Source organism: Papaver somniferum, chromosome 6 (genome assembly GCF_003573695.1).
Source record: "Papaver somniferum cultivar HN1 chromosome 6, ASM357369v1, whole genome shotgun sequence".
Taxonomy (NCBI): domain Eukaryota; kingdom Viridiplantae; phylum Streptophyta; class Magnoliopsida; order Ranunculales; family Papaveraceae; genus Papaver; species Papaver somniferum.
The window spans coordinates 120,552,741-120,573,122 of NC_039363.1; the positions used below are offsets into that span (position 1 = coordinate 120,552,741).

At 35.0% G+C, this 20,382-nt stretch overlaps 1 protein-coding gene across 1 annotated transcript; it reads left to right on the top strand.

The window, feature by feature from the left end:
* The first annotated feature begins 761 nt into the window (after positions 1-761).
* LOC113289063 (prolyl endopeptidase-like) lies at positions 762-5,737 on the top strand. Its single transcript, XM_026538235.1, has 12 exons — positions 762-1,144; positions 1,248-1,467; positions 1,563-1,763; positions 1,903-1,973; positions 2,085-2,247; positions 2,767-3,360; positions 3,729-4,109; positions 4,204-4,279; positions 4,357-4,420; positions 4,771-4,906; positions 5,051-5,164; positions 5,288-5,737. Exons 1-12 carry the CDS (start codon positions 837-839, stop codon positions 5,351-5,353), a joined length of 2,394 nt encoding a protein of 797 aa, XP_026394020.1. The 5' UTR covers positions 762-836; the 3' UTR covers positions 5,354-5,737.
* The last annotated feature ends 14,645 nt before the right edge of the window (positions 5,738-20,382 follow it).

A 20,382-nucleotide genomic window follows, 5' to 3' on the forward strand; every position in this document is an offset into this window, starting at 1 on the left:
TTACATAATAAGAAGCAGTTTATAACTACTTTTGGAATAGGAAGAAGTATTTTAAAACTACCTATGGAACATGAAATAGATTGTAACTACTTTTGAAATATGAAGAAGTTTATAACTACTTTTGGGAGATGATGTTGATGTTGGAGTTTAATGCAATCATAAAAACCGTTTACAGTGAAACGCATTTTATATATACGTAAACCAAAGTGTATTTTTAGAAGACGTCCCACTTTCACGCGGTTATAAAATGCGTCAAGTGCCAGACGCATTTTTTAAAAGCGTTTTCTTAACACAATTTTAGGAACCATTCTCAAGACGGGTTTTTAAATACCTTCTACTTTCGAAACGAAATTAAAAAAACGTTTAGCGATGTATTTTAAGAAAATGTTTCAGGTGAGATGGTTTTTAAAATAGCGTGATGCTATTATTTGAGAATTGCCAGAAAAGAGTTCTCAAATATGATAACTTTATTTAACGATATGACATTTTGACAATAAATATAACTTTTGACAACCAACAGTGCGCTTTGTTTGGTTGCCGAATATAGCTCTTGAGAACAACGTCCTACTCATCAAAGAAAAAACCAATTCTTGCAAAATTTAGGATCAACGGAATATGTCCTACTCATCCACGCAAAACAAAACAAAAAATATCCCAGACACCAAACTTGAGAATTGAGAAAGGAAATCTCAAGAAAAGGATAGGAATATTAAAAAAATGACGACATAGTTGAGAAAATAAATGTTGACACAATTGCAACATAGGTTTTCCCGCTAAAATTGGGAATCCCCAATTTATCAATTAGGGTTTGTGTATGCCTCATAAACCGGCACACGATGTTCTCATTATCTCGCCACGCCCACGCAGTTCTGGGTCCAATTAGCACCCACCGTCTTTACTCTTACTTCATCCTAACCCACCACCGTCCCTTTCCATATAAATCTTTCCCTCTTAAACCAACTATAACCAGAACCAAACTACCAACCTCTTCTTCTCGTTCATCACCAAGATTTGTGTCTCCCGTTAGAAACATGGGTTCTCTTTCAATCGCCGAGAAATCTCCGTTAGAATACCCTATTGCTCGTCGAGATGAATCTGTTGTTGACGACTACCACGGTGTTAAGATTTCTGATCCTTATCGTTGGTAAGTAAGACCAAAAGTCAAAGTCAAATTTGAATCCTTTTTTTTTCTTTCAAAGTTTTGATTTTTTGGAATGGTGATTTGATTTGATTTTGTTTGGGAATAGGCTGGAAGATCCTGAATCGGAAGAAACGAAAGAATTTGTAGAGAAAGAAGCGAATTCGACAGAAGAATTACTTAAAACATGCGAAACAAGGGAGAAACTAAGAGAACAGATTACAAAATTATTTGATCATCCTAGATATGATACTCCATTCAAGAAAGGTGATAAGTATTTTTACTTTCAAAATACAGGTCTTCAAGCACAAAGTGTTTTATATGTGCAGGTTTGTCAGCTTGCTTTATATCTTTTGATTGTTAGGGGTGTTTGAAATTGTTGTTTGGATGAATTTAATGGGGTTCTTTGTTTATACATTTATAGGATAGTTTGGATGCAGAAGCTGAGGTATTGCTTGACCCTAATGGGTTAAGTGAAGATGGAACTGTATCATTGAATGTAGCTGATGTAAGTGAGGATGCTAAGTATTTGGCTTATGGACTTAGTTCAAGTGGTAGTGATTGGGTTACCATTAAAGTTATGAGGGTTGAAGATAAGTTCCTTGAGCCTGATACTTTATCATGGGTGAGTGTTTGTTTGTTTGTCTTATACATGAATTGCAACAGAAATATACTTATATGCTTATGTCAACCAGAATAACTGTTTTGAGCTAATGATTTAAGATGCATCGTGCTTATGTTGTCGTGCACAATGTTTATTACAGGTTAAGTTTTCTTCTATTACTTGGACTCATGATAGTAAAGGGTTCTTCTACAGTAGATACCCTGCTCCCAAGTAAGTTTGTTTTTCTATTTTTTTTTCTAATGGAAATTGGTTCGAATTGGTATGATGTAATTTTGTTTTCATATTCAGTTTGTGATTGGTTACATTGGTATTGATCTGTAGGCAAGGAGAAGAATTAGATAAGGGGACCGAGACGAATTCAAATCTTAATCATCAGGTTTATTATCACTTCTTGGGTACAGATCAATCTGAAGATGTTTTATGTTGGAAAGATCCAGAAAATCCGAAATTTCTGTTTGAGGCACAAGTTATGGATGATGGGAAGGTAATATTCACCTACACTGTACCTGAGATTACAAATTTTGTAACATTATGTCTAGTTACTGTAGTCTTTCGCTATGGCTTTTCTGTTGATGCAAAACTCAATGTAAATGTTGTATGTGTGCTTTGACACCTTAGACAAGTAATAAATATTACTAATTTGTAGAGAAGTTAGTGCTTAATATCCCCATTAGCTAGTTTTCTTAAGCATACGAGATAACAAGGTGTATTGAAGTTCAGTAATTCGCATTACGAGTTCTTTTGCGTCTTCTTTATTTTTGTTGTATAAAGTGCTTTATCCACTTCATTATGGTCCTGGACCCTAAAAGATATATGCCACCACTTAGTCTTTTGTAAAACAAAATCTGAGTTTCTTAACTGATCTCTCATAGAAGAGCAGTAGTAGTTCGTGACTGATAAGTTCTCCTTATTGAGAATGTTTTCTATTTACAATACTTATAACTTGTTGATTCATTCCTTAGTGGACAGAATATTTAATCTCCACTTCCATTTTGATATGCAGCATGTTCTTTTGTACATTAACGAGAGCTGCGACCCAGTCAACAAGCTTTATTATTGTGACCTGTCAACACTTCCCAATGGGCTCGAAGGGTTTAAGAACAGAACTGACATGCTTCCTTTTGTTAAGCTTGTTGACAATTTTGATGCAAGTTATAGAGCTATTGCAAATGATGATACCCAGTTTACCTTTCTGACTAATAAAGATGCTCCAAAGTATAAGTTAATCCGGGTTGATCTCAAGGAACCAAGTGTGTGGACCGATGTCATTGAAGAATCAGAGAAAGATGTCCTTGAATCTGCTTATGTTGTGAATGGAAACCAAATTCTGGTGAGTTACTTGAGCGATGTTAAGAATGTTCTGCAGATAAGGGAATTGAAAACAGGTGGGCTGGTACATCAGTTGCCCCTTGAAATTGGCACAGTCTATGGGATTTCTGGAAGGCGCAAAGACAGTGAGGTGTTCATTGGATTTACTAGCTTTCTCACCCCTGGTATTATATATCAATGCAACTTAGCAGCGGAGGCACCTGAAATGAAGATATTCTGTGAAATTGTGGTTTCTGGATTTGATCATACTGAATTCCAGGTTAATCAGGTAATTACGATATATTTCTCACAGCTTAGCTCTACATATATTAATATATTATGTTCCTTTTTGTGTATAGGGTGTGGTGGCTGGTAAGGCCAGTCTGAGAACTACATGAAAACTCATATTTTTCTTGAAATCGTGGTTTCTGGATTAGCTCCACACATATTACGATACATATTTTTTCGACTTACCTAGGAGTAAGGAGGTTTTTTTCTTTCTCAAGACAATTAAGGAGTTCATGAAAACTCATATATTCTGGGGTATCTGAAAAAACAGTGTACCTGTATATCACACCTAATGCATACAGGTTTCTGTTGCTTAAACCATCTATTAATTATCATCATTTCTTTCTTCCGCCTGGCTTTCTTTTTCAGGTTTTTGTACCTAGCAAAGATGGAACTAAGATACCTCTCTTCATTGTGTCCAAGAAGAATATTATATTGGATGGCTCACATCCTTGTTTATTGTATGGTTATGGGGGTTTCAACATTAGCCTTACTCCATCCTTTAGTGTCAGCAGAACTATTCTTACCAGGCATTTAGGTGCTGTCTTCTGCATGGCGAACATTCGCGGTGGTGGGGAGTATGGAGAAGAATGGCATAAAGCAGGGTCACTAGCAAAAAAGCAGAATTGCTTCGATGACTTTATATCTGCCGGAGAGTATCTCGTGTCCGCTGGTTATACCCAGTCCAAAAAGCTGTGTATTGAAGGTGGCAGCAATGGTGGACTTCTAGTGGCTGCTACCATAAATCAGGTTAGGCTGTGGTTCTTTTATTTTCCCCTCTTACAGTAAACATATGGAGTGCATAATTTTCTTGCTAAATCACAAACTTTTTTTTGGGTGACAGCGACCTGATCTTTTTGGCTGTGCTCTGGCTCATGTTGGTGTAATGGATATGCTACGTTTCCACAAGTTCACCATAGGTCTGCTTACCTTCTTTCAGTCCTCACTTCCTATGTACTTTTAATACTCCATATACTGATACCTAAATATGTTCCAGGCCATGCATGGACTTCAGATTATGGCTGCTCAGACAAGGAGGAAGAGTTCCAATGGCTTATCAAGTAAGACTAATCTTGATTGTTGAAATACGCCGGTGTTATTATAACATTGGTAGGACCATAGGAGTATTAAATTAGATATGATTCTATACTGAGTGTAAGTTTCGTCTACTAAAGTTAATCCTTAAGAATTTGTGTTCTTTTCCTGTCATTTCAAAAAAAAGAAAAGAAAAGAATCTTATGAATTTCGATGCTCTCATCGTGTTGGGACTTGTAGTTCGTCGGTGATCATGTTAGGGAAGTTATGACAGAACATTTGGTCATTCTGTGAACACTTGGTCGTTCTTTAGCTTTTAATTTGTGATCACAGGACATTCTTACATGGTTCATAACATTTTTGTATGCATTTTCAGATATTCACCACTTCATAATGTGAGAAGACCTTGGGAGCAGCATCAGGATGAAAAATACCAGTATCCTCCTACCATGTTGTTGACTGCTGATCATGATGATCGGGTTGTGCCATTACACTCATTGAAGTTATTGGCAGTAAGTTATTTTTACCAAACTGTGATAGATCTCTTATGGTTAAGTTACGTGTAGCAAGACTGATGTCTTTGTTGCTTTGGCCTTTGCACTGATACTTGAATACAAAATTACATTTATCTTTAACACTTGAATTTTTGCTTTCAGACCATGCAATATATGCTTTGCACAAGCTTGGAGAACAGCCCACAGACCAACCCAATAATTGGTCGCATTGACAGCAAGGCTGGCCATGGAGCTGGACGTCCGACCAAGAAAATGGTGAGTATTTATATGATATCATTGTCTGAAAAGTTTCCCTCTGGATTGTTCTTTGAGGCGTTTATTAAGGTAACCAATTTATGTCTAGTTCTAATTTGGACCTTTTCATTTCTTATGTGACAGATTGATGAAGCCGCTGATCGGTATAGTTTCATGGCTAAGATGTTGGGAGCTTCTTGGATTAACTAGAATAACTTTACTTACATTTGCAGTAAAGCGAAAAATACTGTGAAGATAGATGGAATCACTACATGGTGAATACGGATTTTCTACTCATTTCCAAGCCGATTATGGGGCTTCAGCTCTTAGCTGTTATCTCCCTTGTGCCGTTGATACTTTTTCTGTAGGGATTTTTTTCCTTTTCCATAGTGATTATGAATATATGAAATGCTTCAATAAAGGAAGGTTTACGTGTTTTGGTATACAGACTTATAGACATTGACGTAAAGTCAATTGTACAGAGTGTTACTAGAAATCTCTCAGCGTATGTGGTATTGTTTGTGGACTTTTAGAAGTACCCAGTGTGTGTTATTGAAACCCAACAGGGTCAAGTTGTGAACTTCCAGTTACAAATGTGTTCATTCGACAATTAATCATAACCACCATTGTCGGGTGGTGACTGAAAGCTCTGCGTATCGGCGATAAAAACGGAGTTGACTCAACCCTTTCTTCTAAACCTATGGTCTACATTTCTTCAATTCTCCTTGCGGTTTTACCTTCAATTCAATTTTTTTTCCATCTCTACTCTATCACATCTACGTAAGCATGTCTTAATTGGTTATGAATTTTTCTTAAACAAATTTTACTCGATTCTTTTATTGTCTGTATTTTTTTAAAAATAGGGTTTGATTGTAGAAGCCTTCTTCAGTTTCAATCTCCTTTCAATTCATCATCAACCACGTTTTAGTGTTAAAAATTTCTTTAATTTATTTCTCAATGGTGTTTAATAGTGTTGCTTTAGTTCTCTCATTTGGATTTGGTTTCTTAAAATAATTCAATTGGACTGTCTTTGTGAAAGGACAATAGTCCCATATCCATATTCCTAATTTCCGCATAATTAACTTAAATATAATATGGAAGGGCCGCTTCACTCATTTCCAATTGGTTTTGAGTTGGATGCCCGCAGACTTTAACAGTTTTTTTCCTCAAATTAATGGCCAATTTAATCAATAAAATTATCATCATCTGTTGGTTCTTTCTCTATTTTACAGGAAAAGATTAGTATTGTCAGGTGAGTTTCTCAAATCTGAAAGAAAAGAGACATCTACAGTTCTTCTGGACAACTATTTCTCGTGGCGGCGTTTTTTCCTCATTTGCCAGTAAGCAACTTAATTTTTTATTAAGAGACAATCAGTTGAAGACAAATTGGAAGCATGATGCAAAGAAAGTAATCATTATAGTCAGTACTTCATTCAAAGGAAAGATTGCGTATGGAAGCATGGAGGATTATGTCATCTTTTGTATCAATGCCAGAACTTGTTTTTCTTGCAACATTGTTAATATCGTTTCTTCTCTACAAGAGGAAACATATTTCAGAATCATTATTTCACTATTTGCATGCAATAACAGATTTCTTAAAAAGCCATCTGAAACTCATTTTATTCACAACACTTTCAAAAGAAAAAAACATAAGTTTTCTACCAAAAAGCATCTCTCTGCATTTCAAAAAAATAATTCTGGCTGGTTTTCTGAAAACACTCACAAAATGTCTGATGTCATAACTGATAAATATATAGCTCACCTCATAAGCTTTATAGAAGATCAAGAAAATCCACTTTCTGATTTATTTAGAAGTTACCTTGAATTTCTTAGGTTTGCAGCTATCCAAATTGAGCAGAAGAAATTTCCTAGAGTGGTTGTTAAGTTGTTCAAAGAAATAAAGAATAAGGATGATCCTAGAGGATTAAGGGTGTGTGAAATGTCTTATGCTCTAAACATGACTTGGTCACCAACTAGCAGGCTTATTATTAAGAAAACAACAGATCCTAGAGTCTTTATAATTAGATTCTCTAATGTTGGAGACTTTGCAGTTGCAATATATTCTATCCCAAATAGAATTCAAGGAAAATTACTTACAATGCGCCATTGGAGTGTGATACAAAACTAGAAGATATATATTTTAATGTACAAGAATACTGGATCAAATTTGATCTTAGAAGTGACTTGGTAGAAAGGGGTTATGTAGCAGAAATGGTGGCTGAAAAGGTTGGAAAAGTACTAAATCTGCTTGGTCCACTGAATTCAAATGGTGAATACAAAGCTCACGTCCTGGTAGATATAACAAAAGCTCTAGTTCATCAGATAAAGATAATCATCATTGAAGGAAATGACAGAGAAATAATAAAGATGAAAATCTTTTTTCTAGAGAAGCCCCATGGTACATGCAGAGACTGTTGGTTTGTAGATGCAGATCATTCAGAAGAAAAGTGCAGATCAAGGTATAATGAATATAAAAAAAAATCCCCAATTTTTTTTTTATAGAGAAGAAGAAAACATGACAGTTGAGATTGGAAACACTTCACAAGATGCAGCTCAAGGTAATGAAAATGTTGCTAGGATAACAGATGCTGGTGTTGGTCTTAGAATCTATGATAGTGAAATAGATAGAGTAGACTATCTGAACAGAGGAAGCAAAAGGAGAAGAATCAACATAGAAGAAAACATTGTAGAGAGTTGTGGTGGAAATGATGATACCTACTCACTCAGTGAAAATCAGGAGAAAAGGAAAGTAGTAGGAGTTATTGGAGATAGGAGGGAAATAACAACTGATGAACTGAAGAAAGCTCTAAAAGGAAAGGAAGTAATAGATGCAGGAAAATCAATAAGTACCAAAAGAAGCAACTTTAAAGAAGAAAATCAGAAAAAGAAGCAATCAGAGTGGTTCAGACTTCTAAGCCAATACTCTATCATGGAAGAAGAAACAACATCATAATAAATGATGTTGAGGATAAAGAAAAAGCTAATGAGAATTGGGTCGAAGTGGAAAAAGAGGAAAGCAATATTCCAAATATCATAGCAGAAGAAGTCCTTCAAGAGCAGCTTCCAGAGAAGAATGAAAAAAGATTGGGTGAAGTTTTAATTAATTTAACTGAAGCCACTGAGTTTAACATAGAATAGATGGATGAATTTGCATGTGCCGATAAGGAAAACATTATTAATTGGGTTGTTTTCCTTCCTGACAGCAGAGGAAAAGAAACTGACATTGACATGGCAAAAGCTGAGGAAAGCTCCAACTGTCTTTCTCTTACCGCACAAAATGAGGTATTTGTTCAACAAACTTATCTTTATATAAAAAGTCATTTCACACATTATTCTTACCATGCTAAACCTTCTAATCTTAAACTTTAGCTATTTAGGTACAAAAAATTTCAGCTGCATTAAAATCTTTGCTCCTCTCTTAAAATTTTCTTATTTCTCATTCTTCATAAGGATGTGATTGAAAGTAATTATGAGCATGAACTTAAGTTTTTATCCTGGTATTCGCGGAGTAAATTTTTTTAGAAAATATGATCAGAAAATGAAAATTTACATTCATCACATTCTGATTGATTGGTTATACATCTGCTCTAGATTAATTATCATTTTCTTTAATAATTTGTATACTTCCATGTTCCCACTCCAATGTCGTCCTTTAGTTAAATATGCCACTATTGATGAAAATGCTAGAGGATATGAGTTTAAGGTTTTATCCTGGAACTTACAAGGCATTAAGTCACAACTAAAACAAGACCATCTGAAATAAATCTAATAACTTGGATGTTATCTTTTTATGTGAGACCAAAGTAGGATTACATATAGTCGAGAAGATCTTTAAAAAAATGAAATTAAAATATTGGTTCATCATGCCCTCTTTAGGTAGATCGGAAGGTTTGTTGTTGCTTGGAATCAGGATGGTTCAGCTAAACTCATCTCTTTTAAGAATAATGTTTTTCATTTCCAGATCATTAAAGTTAATTTTAGCATGAATATTTCTTTTGTATATGGTGCCTTGGACAACAATCTAAGGAATGAGCAATGGAAATTTATAACATTAGTGAATTAGATATCCCATGGGCTATTGTAGGTGACATGAATTTTATTATGCACAAAGATGAGAAAGAAGGAAGAAATAACCCCTTTACTAGTAGTTTTGCCTATGTTTTTCACTGTGTACAATCTCTAGGACCACTTGATTTAAATTTCACTGGCATCCCTTTTACATGGACTAATAAAAGAGCAAGAGATCAAAATATACAACAAATAATTGATAGTCTTTGTCAACCATAAATGGCTTGAGTTGTTTCCGAAATCTATAAATAAACATCTTACTAGAGTGGCTTCAAACCATGCTCCCATCCTTTTAGAAACAATACCTATTACTAATAAGTTCTCTAAACTCTATAGGTATGAGGTGCTGGATTGAGCACAAAAATTATAATGATGTCATTAGTAAATCTATCATGCTTAGCAAAGATAAAAATAACAGCTTATTAAAAACTCTCAAAAATATTGAGTATGATCTCAGAGTCTGGAATAAGTCTGATTTTGGTAATATATTCAAAATATCTCTACAATCTTATCTAATAAGAATCAAGAAAACCATATACTTTAGAAGTTAAACAAAAAATAAAACATCTTCAAAATAAACTTAGTTCATGGTATGAAATAGAAAAAATTTATTGGGGTCAGCATGTTAAAGAAAAATGGGTTAAAGAAAATGATAACAGTATGAAATTCTTTCATCAACAAGCTTCTGATAGGAAGAGATTTAATAGTATCTATGCCCTTAGAGACATCACATGATTATGGATAGAAGGACAAGAACAACTTAGTTCCATATTAACTAATCACTTTAAAAATGTGGCGCAAACTAGTAATAAAAATATTGATCCTATTTTTAAGGAGATTATAAAGCCTATCATTAGTGAAGATGATAATATGAAACTTAGAGAAATACCAAGTGAATTAGAGATTAAATAAGCTATTTTTATGATGAATGCTTGGGGTGCTCCAGGTCCTGATGGTTCCCCCCCCCCCCCCCCCCCCCCCCCCCGGATTCTATCAGCAATATTGGGACCTCTTTAAAGATGACATTGTGTTGTGGGTACAAAATGTTTTCAAAGATAACTTTAATCATAATATAAACCATACGTTTATCTCCTTAATCCCTAAAACAAAGAACCCAAAAAATCTAAGTGAATTTAGGAAAATCAGTTTAAGTAATGCTCTTTAAAAAATAATATCTAAGATTATAGCTAATAGGTTAAAACCTTTACTTGAGAATCTAATCTCGCAAAACCGATCAGCCTTTATCCCAAAAACACAGATTAAGGAAAATATAGTTATTGCACATGAAATAATTACACACTATGAAAACCATAAAAGGAAAAATGGCCATATGGATTTAAAATTATATCTTTCGAAAGCCTTTGATAGGCTTGAATGGGATTTCATAATGCTTGTTTTCTAACAATTTGGTTTTTCAGCTGAGTTCTGTGATCTTATCTTTAAACACATATCTTCGCTGTCTTATTCTGTCCTTTTGAATGTCACCATACATTTTTATTATTTGCACGAAATCTTTGTCAAAACTTTTTTTCCATGCTGAACCTATTGGTAAAATCACCGGGATTAAGGTTATTAGATACTTCCCCTCAATTTCTCACATATTCTTTGTTGATGACTCATTTCTGTTTACTTCAGCTAGCATAGTCCAAGCTAGGAATCTTTTTGAGGTTTTAAAAAAATTTAGTGACTCTTTTGGGCAACTTATAAACTACCAAAAATTAGGTGTTTACTTTAGTAAAAAAGTAGAAAATAAACATTGTAAGTTGTTAGCTAGAATCCTTAAAGTTGGTAGGATCACAAAAAATGATACTTATCTAGGTACACCTTTGTTATTCAATAGGTCTAAAAGTTTTAATTACCAAAACCTATTAGATAGAGTTTATAATAGGGTTCAGGGTTGGAAAGCTAAGTTCCTGTCTCAAGCGGGAAGAAGTACTCTAATAAGCACTATTACTAGTGCTATGCCAATGTACCAAATGATGTGTTTCTTAATTCCTAAAAAAACTTTGGATAAGCTTAATGACCTTCAAAGAGATTTTTGGTGGAAGAAAAATAAGTGTAATAGAGGCATATATCTTAAGGCTTGGGACTCTATGTGCACTAGTAAGGATAGTGGAGGCCAAGGTATCAAAAATCCTTATAAATTTAACTTAGCTTTATTAACTAGATTAGCTTGGAGAATGCTAGAAAACCCTGACAAACTATGGTGCATTGTTCTTAAATGCAAATACTTTCCTAATACGGACCCTCTGTACTATAAGAAGAAAAAATTTAAATCATGGGTATGGACTAGTATTTGTAGAGGTTTAGACATAATAAGAGAAAACAATTGCTGGGAATTAGGAAATGGCAGGAACATCCAAATATGGACTGATAAATGGCTCCCCAATGGTAAAAGTCCAAAACCTAAAGATAATAATAGTTTGAATATGGTAAGTAAAGTTTCTGATATAATTGACAGTAGAGGTAACTGGAACTATAATCTAATCGAGAATATTATTGAAGACAATGATATAGAAGAAATTAAACTTCTGGAACCAAGCAATAATAGTGAAAGGTTAGATGTTAGGAAATGGATCGACACAATAGATGACTCGGTTTCAGTCAAATCTGCATGCAATTATTTGTGCAACAAAAATATTAATTTGAAAGTTGAATGGGTTGATATTTGGAAATTGAATGTCATGCCAAGGGTGAAAACTTTTCTCTAGAAAGCTCTGAGTGGTTGTCTTCCAGTTAGGGAAAGTCTGGGAAGATATACTCCTATATATATTGAATGTCCTCTATGTAAGTAATGCTAGAGAAGATATTGATCATATGTTTATTAGATGTGTTTTTTCTGAAGCCATTTGGAGTGGTATTTCTTACTCTGGAACCTATTATGCCGGTGCTAATTTAAATTTCAAAGATTGGTGTTTATACTGGCTAAAAGACAACAATAATAGAGATTTCATTGCTTATATTCTTTCGTACATCTGGAAGTTTAGATGTAGGGTTGTTTTTGATGGAGTTAAGGCTAACCCAAAAGATCTTATTGATTTCATAAAGAAGGATCTTCATACTTTCATCAATAATAAGAATTGTGTTACTGTCAGGAACAATTGTGACAGTAATTGTGGAAGACCTCATCCCAACTGTAATAATAGAGATACAAATGACTTAAAAGATGCTTATTATGTTTGCTTTGATGTCTGCTTTTCAAAATAAAACAAGGAAATTTGCCTATGGTGTAGTACAAACTAACAATCTAGGACATATTATTGATTTTGCAGGAGGAACAGGTTGGTGCTCCAATGCAGAGGAAGCTGAGTCCAGAGCATGCAGAGAAGCAGTCAAATAAATGTAAGGATTCAGACATGAAAGAATAATTTTCTTAAATGATAATAGAAATGTGATGAATAGTATGCAAAAGAAGAACAATTTTTTCGTCTGTTGGAGATCAAAAGCTATTTTGCTTCAAGCTTTGTGGAAATATTTTTGCTAGTTCTTATTTCTTTCACATCAAAGGAACTTGTAATAGTTATGTGGATAAGTTAGCTAGAAGTTTGAATAGGTACTCGGATGTATATATCGATTCTAGATATTGGGATAAATCTAGAAAAGATATGTGGATTTATATGCTTTGTAACAAAAACTATGTATCTTCCTTTCCTTAGCTTTTAATGAATTTCCCTTATCAAAAAAAAAACATAACCACCATTGTCCTTTCATCAAAGACTGTATACTTTCATGAATACAGATCAATCCTTATCTAGCAATAACCTTAAGCTAGTCTTTAGTGCATGATTAATACCATAAACATGCCTTAATGTGGATTGTGACTAATCCGACTTAACATAGTGTAAACAAGAATTAGTTTAACCTAATGGAGATTTGTTGCGCAAAACACACAAATGCTAACATCTCCCACTTGTTTAAGCAATAAAACTTTTCTTAAAAACTTTACAAAATAATTTTTATGCTAGCCGCACACTCGAGTCAAATAGTATGCTAACCTTCGACTATAGAGACCTACACGTCACATTTAAGATGCGTAAGCCGTTTATACAATCAGAAAACTAGACAACCTATTATTCTCAAGTAAAACATTTTGTTTTCAAACCGGAAATCATTTATTGTCTTATATTTACGCCAAAACCAAACTGAAACTTAAATACTTTACTTGGCTTAACCTTATGCCAAAACTGAATTGCACTTATAACTTTATTGGATTGGGTTAAAGCCATACAAGCAACACACATATACTCTTACGCCACCCACTTTTTCTCCTTATTGAAATCCCCATTGTCTTGCTCGAATTAAGCACTATGCTCGTATTCATCATGAGACCAAGAATTTTTATGACATTAATGATATCGAATGAGAATTATGTCTTCTACCAGATACCACTTTATGAGCATATAATACCTTACAAAAGTAAGGAAACAGATATAATGATAAAGCCATAACATCATATTCCCATTTACTTTAACCATACCATGCTTCATCTCAAACTGGAGACTACTTTATAAGTATACAAAACCCACAAGAATGTAAGAATGATGACAAACAAGCTATAACCAATCTACAAACATCACTCCCGCTTAATTTAAGATTCAAACACATGGAATAAACTTGATGAAAATCACAATCACAATTCCACTGAAATTCAGATTCACGCAACACACATATGCTTATTATCTCTTTAGTTAGCTATGGAAACAAACCATATAGATGGCATGCCAATAAGCAAGAAACATAACATCTTAAACTCAAAACAAGACTCTGTATCATCGCGAATCACCTTTGGGCAGAAATACGACATACAACGAGTCTTAATAAGTTTAAGACAAATTCTCATATGAAAAGTTTTCACACATATGAGACTTGATTCACATCATACTTCATAAACAAAAAACACCTTTGGGCAAGATTCATGTTTATAATTTCTGAATGAATCAAACAAACCACCACAATCACATTGAAAAAGCGGGGGTACAACAATCACACCCAATATTTCGATTAGCAATATGTATGGACTAACTCCAATATACTTTCAAGAGAATCAACTAGACTCAATCTTAATAAAGTATATCAAAGAGTTATATCTCTCTTTCTTGATTCAATTCTTACTCAAGCAAATAGAAATCTGCGAGTCTAATTGAATACAAGAGAAATCACTTGAACGGTACCAAAGACCAATGTTCAAGTATCAATCAATTTCAATCAACAACCAAAGGTCGGATTTCCAATTGATTGATTCAAACGCACAACCTGTGATATTTCAATTATATAACAAAATATAACGCGAAAAATAAATAACACAAACACCAGAATTTTGTTAACGAGGAAACCGAAAATGCAGAAAAATCCCGGGACCTAGTCCAGATTGAACACACACTGTATTAAGCCGCTACAGACACTAGCCTACTACAAACTAACTCGGTCTGGAATGCAGTTGAACCCCAATCAATATCACTCTGATCCAAGGTACAGTTGCGCTACTTACATCTCTGATCCCAGCAGGATACTACGCACTTGATTCCCTTAGCTGATCTCACCCACAACTAAGAGTTGCTACGACCCAAAGTCAAATACTTTAATAAACAAATCTGTATCACACAGAAAAGTCTATGATAATAGAAAAATCTGTCACTCACAGAAATATCTACAAGTTTTTGTTCTGTCTTTTGATAAATCAAGGTGAACATGAACCAGTTGATAACCCAGAATTATATTATCGAAGAAAAGCCTGGAATTATCAATCACCTCACAATAATCTTAATCGACGCGGCGAAAGAAGATATTGTGGAATCACAAACGATAAGACGAAGATGTTTGTGACTACTTTTATATCTTGCCTATCGGAGATATTAATCTCAAGCCAATCATTACGATTGTACTCAACACGATAGAATCAGCAAGATCAGATCATACAACTACAAGAAAGTAGTATCGGTTTGGCTTCACAATCCCAATGAAGTCTTCAAGTCGTTAACCTGGTTTACAAGAAGAAACCTAAGGTTAAAGGAGAATCGAATCTATCTAATACAACTAGTATCACACAAGAGGTGTGGGGCTTAGGTTCCCCAGTTGCTAGAGTTCTCCCTTATATAGTCTTTCAAATCAGGGTTTGCAATCAGTGTTAGATTAGGTTCCCCAGTTGCTAGAGTTCTCCCAAACGTGTACATTTGTTGGTTCAACAGTAGTTAACCAAATGGTTAGCCATATGAGCACTTTCATATCAACCATATTCTTCTTCATCATAACTAGTTCAAATGACTCAAATAAACTAGTTAGAGAGTTATTCAATTGTATAAATCTTATATAACTATACAAGACACAATCGAAGCAAAAACGATTTGATTCACTCGAATCGATTCATGAAATTTATAGCCACGGTTTGGAATTTGCATTCTTTAGTTAATATAAATATAAGTTCACAAAATAATCGTCTTTAGATATAACCAACTAAAGTACGAGGACTTAAGTTCTCGGAAGGAGTTCACAAACTCCAGCAGATATTCTCGGGATGAGAACCTCCGCCAGTTTGTGGACTGGGTTCGCGGACTGAGTTCACAGCTCTTGCTCCGATTTTCCTGATCAACAAAGTACGCATACTTTGGTTCAAGGAATAAGGACTTATACATATATGTGTTGCCACACAATGCTTATATACAACATTGGTTATATAATCTAAACTATCATTTCAATCATTGAAACATTCTCAGAGGACGTTATATAGTTGTTATTCACAAACCATTTTTCGTCAAAGCCATTTTAAAAGTGATTGAAACATAACATGACTTTCTTCACTAGGTAAAGATGAATTTGTCCAAAGCGAAAGCTTACCAACACATATTTCGAGAAATAGATAAGCGAGATAAACTCGGCTCGAAATAGCAGATGTGTATAATCAAAGTCTATATAGCAAAACGACTTTTGTCTCAAGATAGGAGATATAGTAGATAGACTTTTGAGTGATAGATAAGTTCAAGTCTCCACATATCTTTTAGTCGATGAAGTTCCACCAGTTCCTTGAGTATTTCTTCGTCTTTTATGATGATCTCCATGGAGTTCTTGAGCTCAACTACAATTTCTATCCTAGTCCGAGACTTATCTATAGTAGACTAGAAATCAAGACTTATAGTTTTGATCACTAACATTAAAAAACATGCTTGAGATAGCAACGGATGCTAGTTCTACCGAGCAGTGCCCTAAAAATCTCCCTCTTTGTCAATTTTAGTGACAAAACTATCAATACATATGGAATACAAAAATAAATGAATAAACTTTTGTAGATCTTATTCCACATGCCTAATCTTCAACATTACTCGAAATCTTCGTCACTTCCAAGTACTCCAATGATCCCAAAGGTTGTAAGTCCAGCATCATCGTTGTTGAAAATCCGTAGCTATAACAATGAGAAAACAAGTATTCTCAATCATTGTTATACAGTGTCATAGTATCATTATGCAGCATCAAAGTTCAATTGTATCATAACTTCGACAATAACACTTTGGTGATATGTATCACTCCCCCTTAGTCAATACTCCATATCACATGGAAACCACTCCCCCTTACATAATGATCCGAAAACCATATATATTTGAACTACGTATTAATTCTCCCCCTTTTTGTCAGTAAAATTGGCGAAGGTACGAAAATGGTTCCTAATGAAATTTCCAAAAGAGATATTTCATGAACAAAAGAAAGCACATATCAACTTGTTTATATGCAATCATAAAGCCGAAGCTAAATGCTTTTATCAAGGAGATTATAAATATCACTCTGATCCATCAACCACTATAACCCATCACTACCACCATCATTACCTACTTCCTCAACCATTTCAGCAACCTAATTCACTAATTTTTCACGCCTCTTCTCAGAAACCCTAGGCGTGTGAGATTAGTAAATTAGGTTGAGAAATAGCACGCAATTGGAGCAGCAGTTGGACGACAAGAAGCAATAGAAGCATGGGTGAAGATGATTGAGTGTTTTCAGAGATAAAGTAAGAGTTAATTTTATTTTTTATGAAACCCTAATTCTGAAATTGGGGATTTTTAGGGTTAGTTTGTGTAACTATAAATTGAGACCTTGGGTTGTTGTATAAGGCATGCCCGGATTATCCGGTGCACCAAGCAGTAGTTCATGTTTGATTTCATCATCTTCATCTTGTTCTAAATTCACCTGCTAGGGTTTAGATGAAGCCCTAGTTTGCTACTACTTATTCCTGTTAATGGCAGTAACCTTGTTGTGTTTAATTGTTTTAGAATAAAATTCAATCTTAGGACTTCAGTACTTTACTTTCACAGTGTATGCCATGTATCCGTTGTAGTTAGAATAATACTGTGCTGAAGAACTACAACTCATACTTAATCCCATATATTGATCTTTTGATTAGCTGTTCCCTGAAAAGACAGTTAATGCTTAGGAGAAATACCTTAGTTGTGATTGAATCATTCATATCAAGGTGACCTTAGATATACAGAGGATTGACATCCCTTTTGTTATCAGATATAAGGACAAGGTTAGTGTTATGAGCAGAATAAATAGTGAAAGTTAGTGGTGGACTCAAATGCCCTAGTACCATTCTCATCATTTGCTCTATTTACTTTCTTTGCATATTACTTTACTGTTTCTGTTACTATCAATCATCTTCGTCGTTTCGACACCCAACCAAACAACAATTGTGTTACTCTTGCATAAAATCAGTTAGTAAAGACCATTAGAAACAACTTTAGCACCCACCTTGTCCTTGAGGACAAACCCCTTCTTACCTCACTCACTACAACTGACCCTGTATACTTGCAGGTCTAAGTTGTAGGTTCTTTTAAAACCTCACCAAGTTTTTGGCGCCGCTGTCGGGGACTCGGTAGCGGTGTATTTGCTTCTTTTGCCTTCTTCACTGATTTTCAACTTTTCACCCTGTATATATGTGTTTAATTTTTGTGTTTTCTTGCTATTGATAATATAGTTTAGATGTAGTTTTAATTTTTTCAGTTCTGAGCATCTGTAGCTGCATCATTCTATCATCTGTTGTTCTGTTAACTTAGCTGTATTTGCATACTTAGTTGTAGTTCTGCATCACTTCATCGTATATCCATCTTGTTTTAGCTCCACCTGCATCTTTGTGCATAACTGCATACTCTCCAGTATTTTGTCCTATGCCCTGCATACTAGTTTTTCAATATGTGCATATTTGTAACTTGTGTATCTGTTCTGCATCTCAAGTGCATCTGCATTTAAGTCCCATTCTGTAGCTTGTATTTAGTCACTTTTGTCATGTGCTAGCATGCTAGTGTAGTTGACATCATTCTGTTCTGCACCTGTAACTTCATCTCAGTACAACTGCATCTAGCACTGTGAACTGCATTTGGTGTCCTATAACCTTCTTGTCCTCTGAAAGATTGTGCCATCTGATCCTTGCTTACACTTGCATCTTAGCATCTTGCTCTGTATTGGCAATATAGCCTGCATATTTTGGCTTATTTCTGTGATTGGTGTCTTGTGCACATTTGAACTGATAAGCACACTTGTGTCTTAATTCTGCTCATGCTTCTATGAACTGATAAGAATCTCAGTTACAGTTCAGATTTCAGCCATTTAGGCCATATTGCATCTGTAACTCTGTCACCTGAAGCTTACTTAAAATGGTATACTGTCAACCACTGCACCATTGCATCTTGTTAGCTATGTTTCAGTCCAATTGATCTGACAATCTCAACTGAGTTGTGCTGTAACTGGCAATATCTCCATCTATGTCCAACTGCACTCTTGTAATTTGCACTCTGTGAGACTGTAACCTTGCTATTGCATCTGCAACTTGCTCCTGCTGCACAAATACAAATTGTGTTATCTCTGAAAACTGCCTGCTCATCTGCAGTTCTAACTGCACTGCTTTATGCAGTTGTTCATTTTGCTTCCACCATTCCATGCCTTTTCTGTGTACTGATCACACACAGTGAGTGTCAGGTAGTTGGTGCTGCTGCTGCAAAGGCAAAAGAGCTGGAGGAGAAAGAAGTAGCAGTGCACTGAGAGCCAAAAAGCTTGTGATACTACCTGTGGTGTTATTGTTCAAGCCAAAGCAAAGGAAAAGAAAAGGAGCAGGAGAAGCTGTGGTGCTGCATTGGTTTGGCTAAGACCCAACTGGGTTGTTGCATTTGCTTGAGTTAGCCTAAAAACAGTAAGCCTAAACTCAAAACAGTTCTGTGGGCTTGTTGTGTATCCCTGAATTGTGGGCTTGTTTAAATTTGTGGGCTTGTTTAAATTTCGTTTCAAACTGAAGTCTGGGCTTGTAGTTTAACTGAAGAGTGGGCTTATAGTTTGTAACTAAACCGTGGGCTTAAAACTTAAACTGATCTTTGGGCTTTGTAATCAAAACTGAACTTGGGCTTCTGTTTAAAATTAAACTGCTGGGCTTCGTCTAAATTGCTCAGCTGGGCTTCATTGAAAACCAAGCAGTGGGCCTAGAATTTTCACAACTTCTCTGCTGGACTTCATTCAAACTGAGTTGTGGGCCTTGTAATCCAAATTTTCAGAATCAAAAGCCCCTCTTAACCTATTAAAACCAAGAATTGCTTCCATTTAACCAAAGTTTTGCTCCCATTTAAAACCAAATTTCCCATTTAAAACCAAAAATTCCCAAATGGGCTTTACCTTTAAAGTCTAAAACCAAAATTTTGGGCTTACCTTTTTTCTCAAAGTATGGGCCTTGCTTCTTTGTGATTTGTGTGGTTGTTAAACAAAACATGTCTGGATTTTGGTCCGCTTCGGGGAGTGGAAACAAAACACTTAGAGAACTTGCTTACGGGCCAGATTCACATTGTGATCCTCCCCCATTCCATAATGTCAATAGTTATAGGGATTATTATTATGAACCTTTTCAAGGTCATGAGCCTCAATTTGCAAACCCTAATGACTATTCAGACATGTATCAACCTAGCCAACCTGAAATGCATGCTTGTACCTTATGTGGTGGTTTAGACCACCCAGATGAATACTGTGATATTTTGCATGAATTTAGTCAATCTAGAGGATACCATGAAAATCCAAATTATGAAATGCCCACATATTATGAGGCTGGTAATCATTGGGACCATAATCAACCTTTCCAAGGTTGCGATCAGTATTTATAGATACCAATGACCATGCACACATGTACCAATCACCACCACAATTTTAACATG

Coding starts and splice junctions, on each gene's coding strand:
- LOC113289063 (XM_026538235.1), top strand. CDS start 837: ATGTTCTCATTATCTCGCCACGCCCACGCAGTTCTGGGTCCAATTAGC. Junction 2,248..2,766: donor AAGTTATGGATGATGGGAAG/GTAATATTCACC, acceptor TTTGATATGCAG/CATGTTCTTTTGTACATTAA. Junction 4,421..4,770: donor GAGTTCCAATGGCTTATCAA/GTAAGACTAATC, acceptor ATGCATTTTCAG/ATATTCACCACTTCATAATG.